The 23,293-nt window shown below is 44.2% G+C and overlaps 1 protein-coding gene across 3 annotated transcripts in view; it reads left to right on the top strand.

Moving 5' to 3' along the window:
- Positions 1-23,293, top strand: part of GALNT13 (polypeptide N-acetylgalactosaminyltransferase 13) — a 434,504-nt gene that overhangs the window by 380,214 nt on the left and 30,997 nt on the right. For 2 of the 3 annotated variants that reach the window (XR_016442089.1, XM_090045702.1), the window contains exon 12: positions 21,494-21,628. The exons of the other annotated variant lie outside the window; for it this stretch is intronic. Coding sequence is in view for 1 of the 2 variants with exons in the window: in XM_090045702.1 (XP_089901828.1) it covers positions 21,494-21,628 (135 nt within the window). In the remaining variant the exon portion in view is untranslated. The remainder of the gene's footprint in view (positions 1-21,493; positions 21,629-23,293) is intronic. 3 annotated transcript variants of the gene reach the window in all.

Genomic DNA, 23,293 nt, shown 5'->3' with positions numbered 1-23,293 from the left:
TGATGAAACAGCTGATGAGGCACTGTGAAGAGCAAGCTACAGGAGTGCTTCCTGGGCCAACCAAGGACTGCACCAGCTGCCACCGAGGAACCTGAGGGTGGACCCATTGGAGGGGCCTACGAGCAATTAAGGAGACAAGGATGGCATCAAGGGACTGCGGAGGCACAGGCACCGGATTTGTGAGTGGGGATGGGCCAAGATGCCACTTCCCTTTTCTTTATTTGTTAATTTGTTCTTTTCATGAATTACCCTGAGGAGCCCTAAGGTAAGGATTAGGGCCACAGGTGAAGCTCAGGGAATAGGAGCAGCTGGAGCAGCATTGCGAGCAGCAGCACAGCAAGGAAGACTTGGCATAGCAGTAGGGACAGTCTAATATCCCAAAGATACTTAGGGCAGGGAGAGATCACCAGGAGCCCAGCAGATGAGGAGGGTCCAGGAGACAACATTGGACGGGGAGCCAACCACCCATCAAGTGGCCATCTTAAAGTCTGGTGTATGGGGGGTGTGGATCCCCAAAAATACCCACTAGGAAGTGCAGCCGACTCACGAGGGGCTATAGGAGGGAGCCCTGCCACTGAAAGGAAGACCCAAGTCGTGGCAGATGAGTTTCGGGGTTTCCCTTTGGGGAGAATGCAAGCCCTCTCCAAGACCACAGGAACAAACGCTGTGGTCAACCCTGGGCACATCCAAGGTGGCAAGGGAACACCTATACGAGACCAGGCAGGCACAAGAAGCTTGACTAGGAAAGATCTCTTGTTCTGTGCCTTTTTTACAGTACCATGACTTTTAGTGGCATGTTGGAATTAAGGACCAGAAATAAAGACAGTATATATTTTTGAAAAAGAATAAATACAAGTTGTTGTGGGATTGATGGTAGGAAGGACAGAGGCAAACACAACAGGAAAAATATACAGTTCAAAATCTAAGTGAGTTTTTAAACATGGCTAGTAGTAGAGTGGTTCACTTTGTTTTATCTTGCTATTTGTGTACTTATTTTTCAATGGTGGAGCAGGCACACTGATTTCGTTTGAGCATATTGAATAGTTTATTCTATTCTACACTGGCAGCAAGGCTATGTTCAGCATTGATTCAGCTGCACCATGTGCTAAGGAACATAATCAGCCATACCATATTTACTTGATGCTGAGTATCAGCACGGGGGAAAACCCCTCATTTTATATTTGCATACAAAGCAAAGGGGTGAGCAGGTGGCTGCTGTGGCTCTGATTGGCCCTGAGCCTGGGTTGGGGCTACAGTCAGACCCATAGCAGCTGCCTCTTCTTCCCCTGGTAGGTACAACCCTCATCTCTACATCCCCCTGCCCATTCTCTTCCCCTTCTTAGTGTCAGGTTCAGCTCAGCTCGGCCTTGGGCTCAGGCTGGCATCTCTTCTGGGCATGATGAATGTGAAAACTCCTTCCTCTGCCCAGCCAATCAGCAGCACTGCATGGAGCAGCCCAAGCACCATTTGACAGCATCTGGGGGAGTGGGGGAGAAGTAGAGACTGGGAGGAGTGGGGGAAGAGGCAAAGGCTGTATGGAACTGGGGCTGGGGGGTGCAGGTGGCAGGAGGGCAGGAAGGTTGCAGGGGGAAGAAGTGGGCAGGACAGAAGGCAAAGGGGCCACCTGCATGCCCCCCCCCCGCCGCTACTGCTTTCCCTGCTGTAGCAGCTGTAGCAATAGTAGGGGGGAGGGATTCAAGACAACTCTCCAATACCTAGGTTCTGTACCTGAAAAACTATAACACACAAATTTTGCATATAGAGAATCTGATTACTGGGGGGTAATCTTATATTCAGGGTCATCTTATATCCAAAAAGACATGAAAAATCTCTTTAGGGGGGTAGTGGCAGCAGGGGTTAGTGGCTCATCCCACCATTTACTGGCTGTGAAGACAATATAGGAAGAAAGTCTTCCACTTGAAAAGTTGTTGGTATTTCATCCTCATCCATGCAATCTGTTCCAAAAGGCTCTTTGCTTAGTGATTACCATTAGTAGAGGTAGAACTGAGCTCTGTGAACCCCCATCCTTATCATAGATCTCTACCTGCATTTCAGAACTGTCAGCGGAATTCAACCTCAAGTTATTATAGTATTCATAGCCAAATAATAGACATAGTCAACTAAGTGTCACTGCTTGGTGCTTCCCCAGATATAATTCCCATGGGTTGTACTGCCCTATATAGGAAACGACAGAATTAAACAGCCCATTGAAGACTGTGGAACCAAAGATATATAATCAGTCTCTTCTGGGAAGTAGGATGACCTTTAGAATAAAAGACAACATCCATTGCTATAGAATCCAGAAGTCTCAAAAAAAGTTTCTGTGAGCTCTGCAATAGCCAGTACAAATGCTGCACTAAGTGTTCAGGCAAGGTTCTGTAGGTAAATATGATATCTTTTATTGGACCAACCAGTCAGGGCGGCTAGGATCTGGAACCAACTTCCAAGAGAAGTGGTGTGCTGGCTCCTACTCTGGGGGTCTTTAAGAGGAGGCTAGATATACACCTTGCTGGGGTCATTTGACCTCAGTACTCTTTCCTGCCAGGGGAGGGGGTCAGATTCCATGATCTACTCAGGTCCCTTCCGACCCTAGAAACTATGAAACTATAAACTATGAAATAGTTGGAAAAAATGTTCTTTACAAGCTTTCGGGCACAAACACCCTTCTTCAGGTATAGGGAGAGTCTGCTGCTGTTTGTGTCTTCTCTTGGGTGGAATAGGAGTTTAAGCCGATATGCAAAATGTAGGCCTGTGAAAATGCAAATGCATGGCAGGAAAAATCAGAATAGATGGGAAGTAATAGGTGTGAGACAGGTAGGTGGAGAGTGCGGGGCTGGGGAAAGAGAAGTGTTGACCAGTGCTTAAATGTAGCTGATAAAATATAGAGAGGTTATCTGGGATTATCACTGGCAGGCAGGTTATAATCTGCTGTAAATCCAGCGCCTATATTTAGTCTATGATTTTTTTGTATCAAGTAGATTTATGAAATGAAGTTCATAGGCTTATCTAAGAAGGGTGTTTTGTAATTTCCCTTTGAAGATTAGAACTGAGAGATTGAACAGAGAGTGGTTGTCCTTTGAGAAATGTTAACCCACAGGTAATTGGGTATTTTTGTTTTTGTTAGATTTGCATTGTGTGTTCATTCTGGTATACAGTTGTTGTTTGGTTTCTCCTACGTAGTTTCCATCAGGGCATTCAGTACACTGGATGATATATATTACATTTCTGGAGGTGCAGCTGTAAGAACCAGGAACAGTGATGGTTCTGTTGTGGGGTGTAGTTATTGTGGGCTGGTGGAAATGTGCTGGCAGGTTTTACATTCCTTGTCCCGGCATGGTCTGGATCCATTTGGTGTGCTTTGGGCCATAGGAAATTTGCTTCTGGTGATGAGGTTGGCGAGGCCCGGTGCCTGCTTAAAGGCTAGGATGGGTGGTTCTAGAAAGATTGCTTTAACAGTTGGATTTTCTCTAGTATGGGTTGCAATTGTTTGAGGATTTTCCATATAGGTCCAGGGAAGAATGCTAAGTCATAACTAATGGTATACAGTCCATGGGGATTTTCTTTTTATACTGCAGCAAAATCCCATAGTAAAATGTCATAAATAAAGACAAACAATACATTGCTAAAATGTAATTCTACTTTCCTCCACTCCGCATTTTCCCTCTTTCCCTCATGCTCCTGTCCTCAGTGTTTTTCTCCATTTACTTTACCTTCCTTATCACCTTATTATCACCTTCTAACTAACCCCACCTAAAATAAAAGAGTCATAGAACTAACATGTTCTGTGTCATCACTCCATTGTTCACTTTGCTCTTGTGCTGTAGCCTTTCTCTGTCCCGTGTTTGTCTTTTCTATTTAGATTGCAACCTCTTTGGAGGAAGGACTGTCTGCTGTGCTGAATTGGTACAAAGTCCCACAATGCAGCCCCATTCCTGTTGGTCCTTAGACATTACTGCAATAAGCAGAATTATTGATAGAGGTCAGCATCATTATTTAACATGCTGAATAGAGAACCAAAATAATACTTTCCTTCTGAAGTCCATAAATTGCAGTAGCTTCTTGTAGACAAGTGGGAACAGCCACTAAGGGAGATGGGAATGCTAGCAATTGATGGTGGTGCTTTGCATTTATAATGCATATTTGTTTTGGATCTAATCATGTATTAAAGTACTTCAGTAAAATCCACAGCTATAATTAAATTCCAGATTTAATTCAAGAGGGATGTTGACAGCATGGAGAGGGTCCAGAGGAGGGCCACTCATATGATCAGGGGACAACAGGGCAGGCCCTATGAGGAGAGGCTACAGGACATGAACCTGTTCAGCCTTCAGAAGAGAAGGCTGAGAGGGGATCTTGTGGCCTGTTATAAACTAGTCAGGGGGGATCAGCAGGCACTGGGGGAGTCACTGTTCCCCTGAGCACCGCCAGGAGTGACCAGGAATAACGGTCACAAGCTGGCAGAGGGTAGGTTTAGGTTAGATATCAGGAGGCGCTACTTCACAGTCAGGACGGCTAGGGTCTGGAACCAGCTTCCAAGAGAAGTGGTGCAGGCTCCTACCCTGGGGGTGTTTAAGAGGAGGTTAGATGAACATCTTGCTGGGTCATTTGACCCCAGTATTCTTTCCTGCCGTGGCTGGGGTGTCGGACTAGATGATCTGCTCAGGTCCCTTCTGACCCTAGAAACTATGAAACTATGAATAATGAGTAAAGTGATTAAGCAAAATATGCATGAACCTTCTTTAATTATTGCTTCCTAAAAGTGTCCTAAATGGAAAGTTGGTAAGATTTACATGTATTCACTAGTTCAGGGACGGGCAATTATTTTGGGTGGAGGGTCGCTTACCAAATTTTGACAAGCTGTCGAGGGCCGAATGAGTAGGCCCATCCCTTGACAGGTGCCCCGCCCCCTGGTTGCCATCTTGAGAACAGAAGTCCTACCTCCTGGCCCCCACCCTTTGCCACCAGAAGTCCCTCCCCTTGAACCCAGAAATACTCCTTTCAGCAAGGGGTTTTGCCATCTTGGAACCATAAAAATACCAAATTTATTCTAAAAAATGAACTTCTACAACATTCATTAATTTAATTTCAAAAAATATTTTTGTCCTGATTTACATGTGTTTGTGTAGCATACACAGAGGTGATTTTACAGCAGCTTAAAATGAAGTCTTACTCTTGTATACTTTGGGGATATGGGAGGCGTGGGGGCTGTGGGTGTGTGGCAGGGTGGATAGGTGCAGGGGGGTGGGTGTGGGGTGAGGGAGCATGTGGGTGTGTGTGGATATGTGGAGTGGGTGGGTATGGGGTTTGTGGAGGGCTGTGTGGGGGGAGGTGGTTGGGGCATGGGTCTGCATGTATGGCAGTGCAAGGGGGGTGTGGGTACATGTGTATGGTGGGGTGTGCTTGTGGGACTCACCCTATGGACACACACACATTCTCCTTCTCCTTCCTTCCCTCACTACACACACACACACACACACACACACACACACTCACTCTCCTTCCTTCATTGCTCTATCTCTCTCTCCCCCTCCCCCATTGCATGGACAGACTGACACACACACACTGTGTGCCTCTCTCACTACACGCGCACACACCTGCCCCCCTCCTGCTCCTGGCCCCAGTGTACCAGTGCACCCCTCCTCCCGCAGTCCAGCAATGCAGCCAGAGCCAGGGGCCACATGGTGCTGGAGCAGCCGCATGCAGGGAAAGCTGTCGCAGGCAGACACTTCCAGGTGGGGGGGCAGGGGTGGGGGAGCTGGGGGTGGGACCAAGCCAGGCTAGCCTTTCTCCCGACTCCTGCCAGCTTCCCCTGGGTCCTGCTGCCTGGCTCCTGTCATCTTTGACAGACAGCGAGGAGCAGATAAATATTAATCTTTTAAACTTTTTAGGTGTCCCATAGGCTGGACAGAATGGCCTGGCAGGCTGGATCCAGCCAGCAGCTCGTATTTTGTTCACCCCTGCACTAGTTGGTGATGTAATCCACTTCAGTTTGCATGTTTTGCTTAAGGCAGCTTTCTACGGTTAACTTCTTTCAAAAGAAAAGGGAAGTGCTTGGTGGCTTCTGTTATAATACTTTAAATCAATTAAGAAAAGTGAATTCCAAATAATTGGGAACTTTGTAGGTAATTAAAATGGCAGCCAGAGTAAATTTGATTAGACCATATGCAACTTTTCACTGCTGAGAAATTCCTAGTTATTGATTGTCCTTATTGCTTTGAGTACCTCCTCCATGATTTTAAGTGCTTTTAAAGAGAGCATTTAGTATTTCTTTCAACATTGTAAAAATTAAAATAAAAAATTAAGCACAATAATATTGGCATTAGACTTAATTTACACTTCTCCTGGAGAATGGTAAAATACTCTAGCAGAAGTTCTCCTGTCATTTCCCCAATATTGCACCTAGTGCATCTCAGAGGAGAATTTGTTCCTAGATTGTTGAAGCTCTGAGCTTATCAAATATTATATCATATAGCTACCAACTGTATGGTCTCCTTTCATTCTTCTTGCCTTTTTTCCTCTCTAGCTTGTACTGCAACCTAACAATTATTCATTATAAACAATTGTACAGGGAACTGTATGCTTAACCCTTTGTTTTGTCTGTTCAGGGACATTTACAAGTGTGTGTTAAATGTTAACTCTGATTCATTTATTGGACAAACTTTTTGGCCTTCTTCATGTTACTGGTTTCAGAAACTTTGTATTTTTTTCTGCAGGAGGGCTGTTAGAATAATCTAACTGTCATGATCTTTAGTATAAAAAGGTTTGTCAACATAATAGCCCACAGAGCAAGACATAGTCAGCTGAATTTTATTGACTCTGTTTTGCTGTATGTTAAAGAACTCTTGAACATTTAAATTGATGGTTTGTTCCTCTTAAAGAGCTCACCCATCAAACCTTACCTGCAAAGGTGAGTGCATGATTAATGTGAGTGTTCAGTTAAAATGGATTTGAATTATCCAAATATAAGAAGTGTCAAACATTGCTTGAAATCCCAACATACTAAATTGTGCAAAGTTAAATTAATCATTTCACTTGACACATGATTAATCATGTTATTTTGTACTTAGCCAGTATGGATGCACATAGCTTTTCAGATCATAATTTCAAGCAGAGTGACTTACTTTGTCTTCCTCGTATATTAATAATGCACTCCATAGTCATGTTTGTGTCAGCTTCAAGCCCAAGATTCATTGTGCTTGTTTCTAAGAGGTCAGTTCTAACTGTCTACCTGCTGTACTCTGTGTAGTTTCATGCATCACACTATGGAGTAATATGTAAAAAGTATACAAGATTCCCACTGTAACAACTTCTGGATCAGGATTATAATAATTAGGGCATACCTTGGTCTGTTTCACATCAGTTTTGCATACCTAATCTCTTGTTTACCAGCAATGCCACATTACATGTAACAGCACCATCTGATGGTACCCACCATAAAATTAAAAAAGTCTTTATGGAAAGTCACTGAGCTTTGGTTTTCCAAACAAAAGTTTCTTTAAATTCCTTGCTAAACAATTGCTTACACATTATCTTGATTTAGTTGTTTTAGTATGTTTAGTAATTTTTCTCTAGCTGTGCAGTTCATGTTAAACAATAAGGAAGGTTAGTTTATTTTATTTGGTAATACATTCCGTGCTGCAATAAATATGTCCTGGATAGGCAGGTGCTGTATCATACAGGATTTAATTGCTTATGTGCTGGAAGACAGGCTTCTCTGCAAAGAGAGCCTGTGAACCCAGTCCTCTTCCACCACTTCTCACAGGCAAAAATCTAAAGGAAGTAAGTGACCAGTGGAAATAGCCTTTGCATCTTATGTATCAGCAAGTGCACTGTAAGCCAGTAAAAGGATACAGTAAATTGCTTTTACCAGCCACATAGGGGTGAGGGGGAAGAAGTTGTGTCTATGTGTGTGACTGTTTCTCAAGACTCCTCCTGGAGCAACACACCTGCTCACGATGTAACATAAAGATAGCCTAAAGGCTCATATGGAGATGGATAAATTACAATTAACATTGCATGACAGGGTTGCCCACAGTGGCAGGACACTAGATTCTATAGCCCTGAAGATCTCATTCAATCCTGTGTTCCTTACCCCTCATTTTATAGTCCCAAATTCCAAATTAATAGGTATTAATTTAAGTCTGGACATTTTAAACCTTAATTAGCATGCTTTTTTTTTTCTTTTTCAGTTTTCATGCTTTTGATGTTCATCTTCCCTAATTATTTTTTCCAAAGGCCAGAAGTAAACAATGTTTTGGCCTTAGCAAATGATACAAGGAAACAAAAAATTCAAATTAAAATCCAGTTCAAAATACAGTAGTTTACTTTTCATAAAATATAGACACAAATATCTGCCTTAACTCTTGGAAGCTTGTCAAATTTGAACAATTTTGGCATTTTTAAAAAAATGAAAGTTACTAAGGTATTTCTTGGTTCCAGAATAAATGTCCAGTGCCTAAACTTAGGTTTTTGGTACCCAGCCTAAAGAAATGCTTCAGTCCAGAACTATACCTTTCAGTGCAATGATTGTTTTCCAATTGTTTTTGTATGTTGGGTTTCATTATCAGTCTCCTGTGTTTTATAATTACATTTAAAGCTTGGGTTAATGGATTTGCTTTCTGAAAAATTAATGATATCACCACATCTATTGTTTAGGCCATGAATACAATTAAAAAAATACATGCATGCAGTATAAGCACAAAAATAGTGAAGAGATTCTTAGGTCAGAATCTTCCAGAATTACTCTGTGTGAATACAACCTAATTCCACATGTAATCCTAGGGATTTCTAGATCAATTCAAACCGTACAAAAGCTACCATTCTGTTTGATGTTAGTTATTGTATTTAATGACCCAAATGACCAAAAAGTAATCCCTATTTCTATTCCCATCTGTATATAATTGTTGAGCTTCAAGAGCCTGTATCTGTGTACATGGAAGGAAATCGTGTTTACTTGTTGCCATCAAACGTTCATATTAGGACAGGTTGTTTTGATGAATGATTCTTCAAAGTTAGGTTTGTAACATATTAACTATGTGATATCCATTCCTGTCAGTATCTTCCATACTTCAGTGAATGACAGTCTTGAGGGTATGAAACTCACAAGCTGGAATAGTTAATAGGAATAGAACCGTTCCTCAATTAAGGAATATTTCATTTTGTTTCAATTGGAATAATTTTGATGAGATGTTATAGGTCACAATGTAGCTTCAGTTCTGCTAAAACATCATATTTATGTCCTCTACCTATTAAGGTTTACATCCAGGGATCCTGGTTTTCTCTGTTTAAAAATCACAAATTCTCTGATTACAAACCCTAGAATCTGTGATTAAAATGAAATGTTGCTCTATATATATATATATAGAGAGAGAGAGAGAGAAATCATTTAACAGAATGTTTTACTGATATATTTACTATTTTAAAGCCATTTGGAAGCCTACCAGTGCCTCAGTCACAATTCTAATATATAAAACCCTTAGTCTGTCTGTCCATAGCACTTTATTCGCACTCTGATTAGTTGCCTCGGCAGCCAGTCAGAGTGCTCTGGACAGACAGAAACACATGGCAGAGTACTGCCATGACAGCAGGGACTGCTTCTTGGAGGCAGAGAGGGATGACAGGAACCAGAGCACCACCATGTTCAGAGAACAGAACTGGGGGTTGAGGCCAGCAGCGCAGGTATGGCCCCTCCCCTGCTCTTGGGAGGTGGTGGGGGGCGTGGGATGCTGGCTGTGCAGCGCTGGCCTCACCCCACCCCACATGGTGAAGCACTGCTATAACAGCAGGGACTGGGGCTGGAGCTGGGGGACAAGGCCAGTGGTGCTGGCCTCACCACCCCCTACCTGCCCTGCTCCTTGGAACTAGGGGCCTGAGTGCCCCCACCACAACAGTTGGCAGGGAAGAGGGGAGGGAGGGTGACCAGTGACTGTGTCCCGCATGGCCATCATCATGGCCATGACTGCTGCCATGACTGCCACTGTGGTCATGGGCCCTGGCAGCCCCCAGCCCAACACGGCGGGGGGGGAGGGGAGTGGCCCCGGTCCTGGCTTTGGCCCAAAATGGCAGGGGGGAAGCAGCCCCAGCCCCCACCTGAAGTGGCAGGGGGGAGGTGGAGAGCAGCCATGGCGACAGCCCAAGGACACAGGCCTCTGCCCCTGCCTGGCCCTGCCCTGCTGCTCTGGGCCTTGCCTGCTGGGGTGTGAAGGCCCCAGGGGAGAGCAGCAGGGCAGGGAGCTCTGAGCCTGCAGTGGCCAGTTCGTACACACCCCACCCCATGCATACATCTGGGGGGCACAGTTGTAGGGAGTGGGCCCCCCACACCCCGGACACGCCACCCATGGCCCCATCCCACTCCCTGCTTCAGCCCTGTAGCTGCATATGGCCTTAGGCCCCAAGCCATACACACCACCCTGGCCAGGTAGTCCCAGCCCCAGATCTAGCCCTGCCCAACTCCCTCCCTCCCTCATTATGGGGGCCTCAGTTCCTCCCCAACTTACCTGCAGGAGTTCAGCTCCAGGCTACCTGATGGCCATGTGCATGTGCACATGTGCATGGCTAACCCTGGCTGATCCCTCTTCCTCCTGCTCCCCACCAGCCCCTTGCAGGCTGGAAATCTGCCAGCCTGCAAGGAGAAACCCACTGTTCCCACATTTTTGCATGGTGAACAGAAAACCCAGATCCCTGTTTATAACACTAATATCCTTTTTATTATAAGCCCCTATTTTCAGGGGGGTTTTATATATTTCTCTAAATATACCTTCTGTGCTGAAATTTCTCATGTCTTTATTAGTCCTAATGTGATTTGCATATTTTTGTAACGTTACAGAAATATAAGTTATTTTTGACATATTGAGTACTGTGAGGGGAGTTTATTATTATTACTATTATTATTGGAAGTGTTTGTTTTTCAGATTTTTTTTAGCATGCATAATGTAAAAAGCATTCCTCCCCCCGACAAAAAGCTGTAGATTTTAAGTGCATAATGTTGACTGCTGTTCTGTCTCTTGGCAACAAACTCATAATAAGAAAGCATTAGACAACAAATGTATAACTTATTAGTTTTGAAAATGCAACAAGATATCTTATTCCTGATATATTCGCAAAAGTGATTTTGTTCTGTTTCTTGTACTTACTGATTTTAGCTGCCTGGCTGTGGAGTGTTTTAGGCTTGATAATCTTTAGACCAAGGAGATTTGTTTTGATTGGTCACATCTACATGAGACATTTACTGTGGAGTAGACTAATTATCTCTGCAGGAAACATCTCACATCTACATGTGGGCCTTACTATGCCACAGGAAACTAATTAACTCCACAGCAGGGTAATACTTGTAAGTACAAGTACTACCCTGCTGCAGAGTTTTTTACTCCTAAGCATGGCACTTGTAGACAATGACAGAGATGGCTGGGGTGCAAGGTGCTTCAGTGCCAGCTGCCTTCCAGCTAACCCCAAACCGGAGCACCCTCATGCCTCAGCCAGCTCTTCTGCAGCATATTGTGCCCATTTGGAGCAGCCCCAGACTGGCAGGCTGACCCCCTGGATTCCCTGCCAGCCGGGGCTGCTGCAACATGGCTCAATGTGCTGTGGTCCCCAGCACACATGAAAAATGCACACCTAAAAGCAATAAACTCCAGCGCAATAAGTGTCGGAGTTATTGCTTCACCTTAATAGCTTGTGTAAATGCTCCCAGTATATAGTCATAGAATCATAGAAGTAGGGTCAGAAGGGACCTTGTAGATCTTCAAGTCCGACCCCCCGCGTGGGCGGGAGAAAAAACTGGACTCCATTGAGTCCAGCCAGGTAGGCATCAAGCCTCTTCTTAAACACCCCCAGGGTAGGAGCCAGCACCACTTCCCTTAGAAGTTGGTTCCAGCTCCTAGCCTCCCTAACTGTGAAGCAGTTCTTGCAGATGTCTAATCTAACCCTTCTCTCCAATAATTTGTGTCCATTATTCCTTGTTATGCCAGGGGGCGCTAGGGGAAACAGTGTCTCCCCCAAACCCTTCTGGTCCCCCCTAGTGAGTTTATAAACAGTCACCAGGTCCCCCCTCAGCCTTCTCTTGTGAAGGCTGAACAGGTTTAGGTCCCACAGTCTTTCACTGTAGGGTCTGCCCTGTTGTCCCCGTATCATGTGGGTGGCCTTTCTCTGGACCCTCTCCATGCTGTCCACATCCCTCCTGAAGTGGGGCTCACAGAACTGGACGCAGTACTCCAGCTACGGCCTGACCAGCATCGCATAAAGGGGGAGGATCACCTCCTTGGCTCTACTTGAGATGCATCTGTGGATGCACAACAAGGTCCGGTTAGCCCTGCCAACTGTGACCTGGCATTGTCGGCCCATATTCATCTTGGAGTCAATAATGACTCCAAGATCCCTTTCTGCCTCCGTGCTCTCAAGAAGGGAGTTTCCCATTCTATAAGTGTGCTGCTGATTCCTACTTCCTAAGTGCAGCACCCTGCACTTATAGTATATTATATGCACATTTTTAGTAACAATTGTTCATAAACATGTCCTTGGAACAGCAGTTTTCCAAAACATTTCAATTAGTCACCCCTGTACCACACATTAATTGCACATAATTTGTTAAATATTTAATTTGAAGGAAGATCTTACTGAAGTTTTGGATACTAAAAAGAGGCCAGTGCTGTTTTAAATATGTCAGATCTCCTTGGTTTTAAGAACTGTGCAGGACTGGGTCTGGTAAATGCTAGCATAAGAGATATTCAAGAAGACAGCAGATTTTCTTCTGGGTACAGAAATCTGCAGTTCAAGCATTTGCCAGATGGATTACATATAAAACTTGATTTCATGATTAGTCACCCAGGGCTGACTGTTCTAGTCCTGATCCAAAAAAGCACTTAAGCACATGCTTCATGTTGTAATAAAAATGTATCTTTGCCTAGATATATGAAAAGAAAAACAAGACGAGGTTGTATCTGAACTAGGGGTGCACCAATAGAGATTTTGCAGGCCGATACAAATAGCCAATTTTTAAGGGGGCATATTGGCTGATACCAATCTGATTTCTGATACAGCTGTGTGCAACTGGTAAGCTATGGTAGAAGGGGAGTGGGGAGGGAAGAGGCATGAGGGGGCAGATGAACACCCTCTGCAGTGAGGAGGGGAGTGGGGCCGGGGCTGGGGTAGTCTCTGTCCAGCCAGGACAGAGCTGTGGCTCATCTAGGAGGTGCAGGGGGGATGGCTCCCACCCCTGTGCACACCCCAGGAGGGCACGGGGGGCATGTGCTCCCAGATCTGCGTGGGGAGGACGATGGGGCTGCCTCTGCAGGCTGGGGCCAGGGCTGAGCCAGATTCTTCCCAGTGTGTTGTGGGGGGTAAGGCTGGGGCTGCTTTGAGGTGGCGCTGGGAGGGGCGGATGGGGGGGCTACAGCAAAATTTGGGGTGGCTGCAGCCCCCCCCCCGTATTTCCCAGCACCACTGCCACCTACCCCAAGCACAGCCCAGCCCAGCCAGGAAGAGCCTGGAAGAGCCTGGCCCTAGGCTGCAGCTGCACCACCCCCATGCAGATCTGGGGGCACATGCCCCCTGTGCCCTCCTGCGGTGCGCGCAGCCCCCCAGATGAGCCGGAGTTCTGCCCCATGCCCCACCCCACCCTGCCTCTCCCCAGCTGGGCAGTGCCTTCTCCAACCCCTGCACCACTCCTTCCCTTACCACAGGGAGTGTTGATCTGCCCCCCCACACCCTTTCCTTCTCCTTCTACCACAACAGACTTACCAGCTGCACACCACTCTCCAAGCTGCTGGGCTATGCCCCTCACTGCCTGCGTGCTGCACTACAGGTGCACACATGGGCATTTATTAGTCAAATCATTGGCCCCATCAGGCTGATGTCCAATACAGTCAACTTTCTTTAGATTGGTGCTGATCCAGTATCAGTGAGGCTGCTTGGCTCCCCCTGCCTCCAGCACCTCCCACTCCTTGTTCTCCTGCCCCTGCTGTACTGCTCCTGGTGGGACATTATTTTGAGCTAGTATGTAATTACCTCTTTATATGCTACTCAAAAAAACCCATAAATCAGGACAAAAATACTTTTTTGAAATAAAATTAAAATATTTTATAGATGATGTTTGATTTTTAGTAAATTACTTGTTTATTATCTATAACTTTTTTAAAAGATATCTTTGTAAAGATTTTATGTGTGTAGCCCTTTACAGCCCACTAACTCATTAAGCGGCCCTCCAGCTGAAATAATTGGCCACCCCTGCCTTAAAGATTTCCTAGGAGTCTAAAAAGCTTCTTCTGGGTATGCCAGCAAATGCTTCATTGGGCATGTCTATATGAGTCATTAACATGCAGCAATAACTGCAGAACTTATTGCTCCACAGTTTATTGCTCCCAAGAAGCTCCCAGGCACACGAGTTACACATGCACTTGGACCACAGGCCATTGAGCAGGGTAGCAGCACCCAGGCTGTGAGGGGGCCCAGGAAGTCAGCCTGTCAGCCCAGGGCTGCTCCAACTGGGCTCAGTGTGCTGCAGAAAGGCTGGCTGGGGCACAAGGGTGCTTCAGTGATAGGTTAACCAGCAGGCATCCCCCGCAACTGAAGCTCCTTTATGCCCCAGCCATCCTTTTCAGCATCTACATGTGCAGTGCAGTGCAGTGCAGTGCAGTGCAGCGCACTAACTAACACTGTCAGAGGATAGTACTTGTGTTCACAGTTATTATTCTATAGTGGTGGTTTTAAGTTTACTGCCGCCTAATATGGCTGCACATGTAGAGACTGAGACATTTACTAAGCATTTAATTAATCAACTGTGCGGTAAGTATCTCATGTAGATGCACCCAGTCTTAACAGATTTGAGCAGCTTAACCCCTCCTCAGCTCCATCAGTGCCTACAAAATCATCATTCCATCACCGATCTGACCAGTAGACCCCAAACCATTGGGTATTCTGTTCCATGCCTAATAGATCAGACTTTGTGCAAAAGCAGCAGTGATGGACCTGTACCAAATAGCTCAGTTAATAGCTAGGGATCTCCATAAATTGCACTGGAAGGGCCCCCTACAGCAACTCCTTTAATGCTTTTAATTTTGCCACTTGCTTCTCCCCACTCCTGATTGGCAGAGGGCCCCTGCCAACTGGGCCGTTTGCCACTTATCACCAGGGAAGCAAAAACCGTGGCATATTAAACTGTTTTATTTATTCTGATTAATTTATTTTAAGTAGTAAACTTTTTGTTTTATGCATATATAAGGCAAATGCTAATATGAATTTCAAATGAACAAGCATTCATTGTTTCTTAAGTTTATCTTATGTTCATATAAATACAACTAAATAAATATCACTTCCATGCTGTTAAAGACCCCCCAAAATTGGTGACAGTTAACTTAGTTTTTTGAAGTTGCTACCTGAATCTCTTCCAAAGCTTCCACCAGCAGTTGTTAATGTAGTTGTCTTTAATTTTCAAATAGTTTAATAATCCTGTAGCTGAATAAAAGTGTCCAGCACTGTTAGAAACAGTGGCAACATTCAGTGTGCACCAAGTAGAAATGATATTAATTAGTATTTCAAAGATCTGGGACTTCCTTTTAACACAAAATGGGTGAGGGGAAGAAGGACTAGAGGGCAGAAAGGTGATTGTAATAGTGATATATAAAATATATGATATGTAATTAAGTCACTTTAAAATTGAAGTGGGCTCACAGCTTCTAAAGAATACTGTATCATGGGATACAATTCCACATTGGTATTCATAGCCGAGTCTTTTCAAAGCCTCCTTTTCACTTAAAAAAAAAAAAACGTTTGAGCACTTGCCTGTGCCAAATGTGTTTCAGATTAAAACAATGCTTTTAAAACTTCAGAGTGGCCTCAGGGATTTTCTCTCAGGCGAGAATATGCAAGTGGTGGCTGGTACCTTTGCAAACCCTGGGGATATTGGAAGATCTTCATCAACTGAGTGGCTGAGAGCAATTAAAGCCATGCCACCGAACCATTATTTAATATCTCTGATTGTACTAAGTCACATAAAAAAAATCCAGTCAGTGTAATTTGAATACTAAGCCAAACTCCTGTTAAATGAAGCTCTTCATGGTAGGTTCCAAAAATGAAGTACTTGGGATGCAGAAGTGTTTAACCTCAAGGAGATGTTAAACCAAAGTACTTTAACTCTGATGGCTGTCCAGGTGAAGACCATAGTAAAAAAAAAGAGGACACATCCTTAAGGTCATTGTCCTGAGGGCTGCACAGCATAGCAGGGAGGGAATTGGAAGAGTTGGTGGTCATGGCAGCCAAGTTTCTTATATGAGGGTGCTCAGTCCACAGAGCTCTCATCTGGCCCACAGGGCTCCAATGTTCCAGAAATTTGGCAGTTGAGGGAGGGGGATGAATGGTAGCATGAATTGTTGTGGCTCTGGAAACTGTGGCAAGCAACACTGCCATTGCTCCTCCCATTACATTTCTGGACCTGTGGAGGCCAAATGACATGGTCCCATGCACTGAGTTGGATTGGCTTGCAGAGTCAGGCTGGCATCTGGAGTCAGATCTGGCATGCTCTTAAGATGTACTTAGGAAATAACCAATGCTTGTTAATTTGAAATTTATATTAGTATTTGCCTTATGTATGCATAAAAAAAAAAGTTTGTTACTGAGAGTGCAGGAACAAGCCATCCTGATGCACAGGAAGACTAGCAATTATGGTGGAAGACCAGCTTGGCTTAGCAGGGAACTCTTCAGTAAACTAAATCACAAAAAGGAAGCTTGTAAGAAGTGGAGACTTTGACAAATATCTAGGGAGGAGTATAAGAGCACTGATTGGGTATGCAGGGATGAAGTCAGAAAGGCCAAAGCACGTTTGGAGTTGCAGCTAGCAAGGGATGTGAAGGGTAACAAGAAGGGTTTCTTCAAGTATGCCGGTAGCTAGAAGAGGATCAGGGAAAGTGTAGGTCCGTTACTGAATGGGGAAGGCAACCTTGTAACAGAGGCTGCAGAAAAGGCTGCAGTGCTGAATGCCTTTGCCTCAGTCTTCACAAGCAAGGTCAACTCCCAGACTACTACACTGAGCAGCACAGTAAGTGGAGGAGATAAGCAACTCCCAGTGGCCAAAGAACAGATAAGGGACTTTTTAGATAAGCTGGACATGTACAAGTCCATGGGGAAGGATGGGATGCACCTGAGGGTGCTGAGGGAATTGGCTGATGAGATTGGGGAGCTACTGGCCATGATCTTTAGAAATTAATGGCAATCAGGAGAGGTTCCAGGTTATTGGAGAAGGGCAAACATAGTGCCCATATTTAAGAAAGGGAAGAAAAGGAGGATCCAGGGAACTACAGGCCAGTCAGCTGCACCTCAGTCCCTGGAAAAATCATGGGGCAGGTCCCCAAGGAATCCAATTCTAAGTACTTAGAGGAGAAGGAGATATTAGGAACAGTCAGCATGGATTCACCAAGGGCAAGTCATGCCTGACCAACCTGATTGCCTTCTATGAGGAGACTGGCTCTGTGGATGCAGGGGGACCAATTAATGTGGTATACCTTGGTTTTAGTAAGGCTTTTGATATGGTCTCCCACAGCATTCTCACAGGAAAGCTAAGGAAGAATGGGCTGGAAGAATGGACTGTAAGGTGAATAGAAAACTGGCTGAAGCATCAGGCTCAGAGAGTAGTAATAAATTGCTTGATGTCTAGTTGGCAGCCAGTATCAAGTGGAGTGCCTAGGGGTCAGTCCTGGGGCCCATTTTGTTCAATGTCTTCATTAATGACCTAGACAATGGCATAAAGCACACCCTCAGCAAGTTTGCAGATGACACCAAGCTGGGGGAAGTAGTACATATGCTGGAGGGTAGAGATAGGATCCGGAGTGACCAAGAAAAATTGGAGGACTGGGCCAGAAGAAATCTCATGAGGTTCAACAGGGACAAGTGCAAAGTCCTGAACTTAGGATGGAGCAATCCCATTCCCTAAGTTCAGGCCAGGGGCTGACTGGCTGGGCATTAGCTCTGCAGGAAAGGACCTGGCGGTCATAGTGGATAACCAGCTGAATATAAGCCAGCAGTGTTCCTTTGTTGCAAAGAAGGCTAACAGCATACTAGACTGCATTGTTACTGGCTGGTCAAGGGAAGTGATTATTTCCCTGTATTCTGCACTGGTGAGGCCACATCTGGAGTACTGTGTTCAGTGTTGGGCCCCCACTATAGAAAAGATGTGCAAAAATTGGAGAGAGTGCAGCAGAGGGCAACAAAAAAGGCGAAGGGACTGGGGCACATGACTTCTGAAGAGAAGCTGAGGGAACTGGGCTTATTTAGTTTGGAGAAGAAAAGACTGAGAAGGTATTTAATAGTAGCTTTCAACTACCTGAAGGGAGGTTTGAAAGAGGATGGAGTTAAGCTATTCTCAGCAGTGGTAGATGACAACAAGAAGGAACGGTCTCATGTTGCAAAAAGGAAAGTTTAGGTTAGATTTTAGGAAGAATTGTCTCACTAGGAGGATAGTAAAACACTGGAACAGGTTACCCAGAGAGGTTGTGGAATCTCCATCCTTGGAGGTTTTTAAAACCCAGCTAGACAAAGCTTTGGATGGGATGATCTAGTTGGAGATGGTCCTGCTTTGAGCTAGATGACCTCCAGAGGTCCCTTCCGTCCATGATTTTCTATGGTTCTATGCATGTGGTCACTCTGCATACAGATTTCGTGAACGTGGATTTGGATCTGATGTGTGTAGGGTTGATCCAGCACCCACAGATTTGCTCTGGGGCCAGATCTGGCATGTGTAGGGTTAGATTTGATGTGCAAAAAGTTGCTCTGCAGCCATACCCAGGCATGCGGGATTGGGCCCATGGACCAATCACATGCTACTCAGCTGGACTGAAGAGCTGGAAGGTTAGGTGCTACTTTCTTGTACAGTTGGCTCACCGGAGGAGGTATTAGTGGCTGAAACTCATATTAACACCTATTGCAAGACACAGAGTCAGATGCAGAGGAGAGCATATCTATTGGTAGTGCTGACAAGTCTAAAACAGAATGGTAAAACCCAAAGCATTAAGAGAGTATGCGGGCAGTACCAGGCTTTTTTCAGAAGGTGAAGAAGGGCTTCTGAGTAATAATAAGATGCATTGATATTGTTGACTTGAATGTAGGAGCTGTTTGACCTGTGTCTCAAGCCATTCAAAGTGAAGCTAGGGGAACTGATGGTACTGGAGGACCAGTTGGCACCACTGATTCCCTTTATCTGGGTTCTAAGGGGAGAATGCCTAAACTTAGCCTTTTCCTTTTAGGTCAGTGCTGGGAGAGATGCGTAATCACAAAAGCTGGCAGTGAAAATGTGGTGACTCGCACTGTAGAAGAGCTTGATGAAAGAGCTAGAAGAGTTTCTAGGATTTGTGGCTTACCAAGATAGTACAAGCACTGGATGTGACTGTCCAAGACTGGCTTAATATTCTTCCTTTGCTCCCAAATTAAAATAAATAAAACAAAGCCCTTCCTTTAGTGGGGAATACCATCAGTGGTTGAGAGGAACTAAGGAATAGAAAGCATGCAGAGCCCATTATCCCTTCAGCATGATTGGCAGGATTACAGTGTGTTCTGTAGATATTGCTAAGGAAAAATTTCTGTGGTCACAGGATCAGGAAAAATAACTTGAACCCAGGATTGCAAAGGATTGCTTCCTTCCATCCACTGCAAGGCTCCAAGTTCTGGTTCAAGAACTCGTGTATCTCAACTATTACTCTATACTTGTATGGAACCATTACTGGTATATTAAAACATGGCTGTAACAAATAGTTATTGTTCTCTGTGTGGTCTCAGCTTAACAATCTCATCAAAATCTTCTCATTTGTTCTGAAGATGTTTGGATAAATAAGTAAAGTCAAAGCGTCTCATTACTGTATTAGATCATCTACACTTGCAATTCATGCAAGGCAATAAACTCCAGAGCAGTTTGAGCCAGAGTAAACTGCTCCAGGGCACAGCATCTACACGTTCCCAGTACAGCAGCAATTTGAGATGGGGTAGAGCAGGCCCTGGGCTGGCAGGGAGCATGAAGGGGTCAGCCCCAGGCTCCAGATGGTGGCATTGGGCAGCAGAGGGGCTGGCTGAGGCATGAGGGTGCTGAAACTGCACAGCCGTGTGGCTAGGAAGCAGGCAGGAGTCTGTTTTCTGGCTGTTTGGGCTGACCGTGTGCAATTTTTACCCATGGTCAGCATTTACATGTGCATTTTATTGCAGTTAATTACTCCACAGTAAGATAGTACTCACTGACAGTACTGTCTTATGGCATAGTTCATTAGTTTACTGCACCCTTGAATCAAAGAATCATGGAATCAAAGGACTGAAAGGGACCCCGTAAGATCATCAAGTCTGGTGCCCTGTGATGGGCAGGAGGTTATTGGGCTCAATTGAGCTCAACGAAGTGCTTGTCCAGCCTCCTCTTGAACACTTCCAAGGATGGTGACTACACCACCTCTGCTGGGAGTGTGTTCCAGATTCTAGTCACCCTTACAGAAAAGAAGTTTTTCCTTATGTCCAGCCTAAATTATTCCTCAATTAGCTTGTTCCCATTGGTTCTCATCCTCCCAAGGGATGTCTTCCTGAAGAGTTGCTCCCCTAAATCTTGCTGTTCACCCCTGACATACTTATAAGTGACTATCAAGTCAGCTCTCAGTCTTCTATTAATCAGACTGAACAGACCCAGTTCCTGGAGTCTCTCCTCATAGGGTCTATCCTCCAGGCCCCTAATCATATGGGTGGCCCTTCTCTGTACCCTTTCAAGCTCATCCACATCCTTCCTGAAGTGCAGTGCCCAGAACTGGACACAGTATGGATGCATGGAAGCATGTGTAAATGGTGACACTTTATTGCACTGCTGATTAGTCTACTCCACAGTAAAGCACATATATAGATGCACTCTACAGAGTAATAATTTTGTTCAGTTACCATTACTTCCATCCTGGTGTTTTCTAATAGCTTTAAATACTGATTTCACTAACATTCTTTTAAGATATTTTTATAATGTAGGCATCTACACCAGTTTGACATGGTTTTGTTTATTGTGACATGATTTTCCCATTAATTTACTCATAACTTTCTCAGGTGATCCAGTGTTCTCAGTTATTCCAGTATAATGGTCTTTAGTACAGGAAATTAAATACCAGTAGTTAAGTGCTTAGGGTCAAAAAATTCTAATTCTTCCTATAACTGGGTCAATTTAAAAAAAAATTAAAAATCGTCCTACAAAATACTTTCTGAAAACATCAGTATGTGTTATTATTAATTTCTTTTGTGCTCTTTAATGGTATTCTCAAAATAAAAATCTAAGCAATTCATTAAGTCTTCATTTCATCAGGGCTGTACGTTCATTACTTCTCAAACTTAGAGCATGTCACTTTGATGAAATATAATACTTTTCAGGGCTCCCTAACATAAAAGGAGAAACTGCTTGTAGTTTAGTGTCTTACCTGAAAATGAAGTATGCTACAACTCGGCAACAATTTAAACATGTCTGTTTCTTAAATTCTTTATAATTTTAACTGTCTCATGTTTTCAGGTATTTTCTTATACAGCTGACAAAGAGATACGGACAGATGATTTATGCCTGGATGTTTCTAGACTCAATGGCCCTGTGATCATGCTGAAATGCCATCATATGAGAGGAAATCAACTCTGGGAGTATGATGCTGAGGTATATAATTCCATATTAAAAAGAATGGAATAATAAAGACCATTGTTACATATCCATTATACATTGTAATGACATTTGGGTTGTTTGAAGTAGAAGCAGGCTATTCTTAGCAGATTTTTTGTGTTATATTATAATCTATGAGTGATGATGTAGTTGCTTTCTTATGTACATATAGTAACCTTATGTTGGCCTGTGAGATGAGGAATATTAAGTACTAAATGATGATGTCCAAAGCAGGGCTCTCACCAAGGTCCACCCACCTATTTTGGGCCAGATACTTGCCTCAATTTTTCTGTATTCATTCAATCTCTGGTGGTTTCCTCTCTTTCTTACTCGCTTTTCTGTACTAAGACAGTCTTATCACTTCGGCCAGCTGTCTGAAGCCCGCCATGACATCTTGATGGAACATTCCACACACCCATGATCTTGCCTGCCACAATTCATTGTTAAGGAAGAAAATAAATGCCTGGGCATGTAGCTTTTGACCTTGTTGGTCTTGATGCCTGCCTCAGTGTAGTGAGGGCTCCACCAACCCCTACACCCTCGCCCGTTACACCAGGTCTTAATTCACAGCCCATATAGTTAGCCTCAGAGCTGTCTAGACATTTCTTATGCTTCTGGGTCTGACAAATCAATAACCACATTGAGCCTGGTTATCCTCCATCAGGCTTGAAGCAACACAAGGAACTGACTTGTATTTTAACAGTTTTTTTCCTGGCCTATTGTCCGGATAGTTTCATCTCACTATCCTGCTATATCTGGGAGGAATCCTCTTCCACTCCAAAGAAAAGAGAAAAGAAAACAAACTTTGACTTCTTCCTGCCCTTATAGTCCAGTCTTTATGGCACCTCTTCTCAGACCTGCTATTAGGATCTTTACGGTACCGCCTTCCCTGCTTGTCTCTGGGGACTGCCCTGTGGCAATTTCAGTTTCCCTGAGAATTGCTCCTTCATGGTTTCTTCTCTGGCAGCTCTCTCAACAGAACTACCTCTCTGAAAAACCTTCCTAACTGCTCCCTCTGTGCCTTCAGTCGTCTCTGCCACCTCTCTGGCTGAGTCAGCACCTTCCGGTTCTGGGTATCCCTCACTGGCCTGCTCCAGGTCTCTTTTTTTCTTGGAGCTCAGACTTTCTCCCTGTCCCCTCCGGGAACACCAGGAGAAGAAGGATCCCTAAATGGTTCCTTGCAGCCTCGGGGCTCGAGCAGCTGCTTGCAACTCTGGTGATCTTTGTCCACAGTGGCTTTTCTCTTTCCTTACAGATGAACACAGCTGATTGAAATTATTTAGAGTTCTTTTTTTTTGTCCAAAATTTGCAATTAATCAATCTCTTCCCCACTTTTGTTGTCCTGAAGGAGAGCTCTGCTTTCCAAAAGCCTGGCCCACTTTAAGGTTCAATTATGATATTGTTATTTTAGTGCGAAATAAATTAAAATGCTTTGGTTCTCAATATAGAATATGTTGAGCATTTAATATTATTAACATGGTATATTTCAATCAGACATGAAATGGAGAAGGATTTTTTTTAAGATTTGTTTTTTAAATTTCAAATGTATTCTAATTCAAAAAATGCAAGCAACTTGTATCACTCTGAAACTGAGAAGGATCAGGAAATCTTCAGCAATGTTTCTCCTTTTCTTTTTCAATTGTGAAATTTCTATAGTAATTT

This window comes from Crocodylus siamensis, chromosome 4 (assembly GCF_052110815.1).
Source record: "Crocodylus siamensis isolate JL-2025a chromosome 4, ASM5211081v1, whole genome shotgun sequence".
Classification (NCBI taxonomy): Eukaryota; Metazoa; Chordata; order Crocodylia; family Crocodylidae; genus Crocodylus; species Crocodylus siamensis.
The sequence above is the reverse complement of the archived record's forward strand: the minus strand, read 5'-3'. Positions and strand labels throughout refer to the sequence as shown.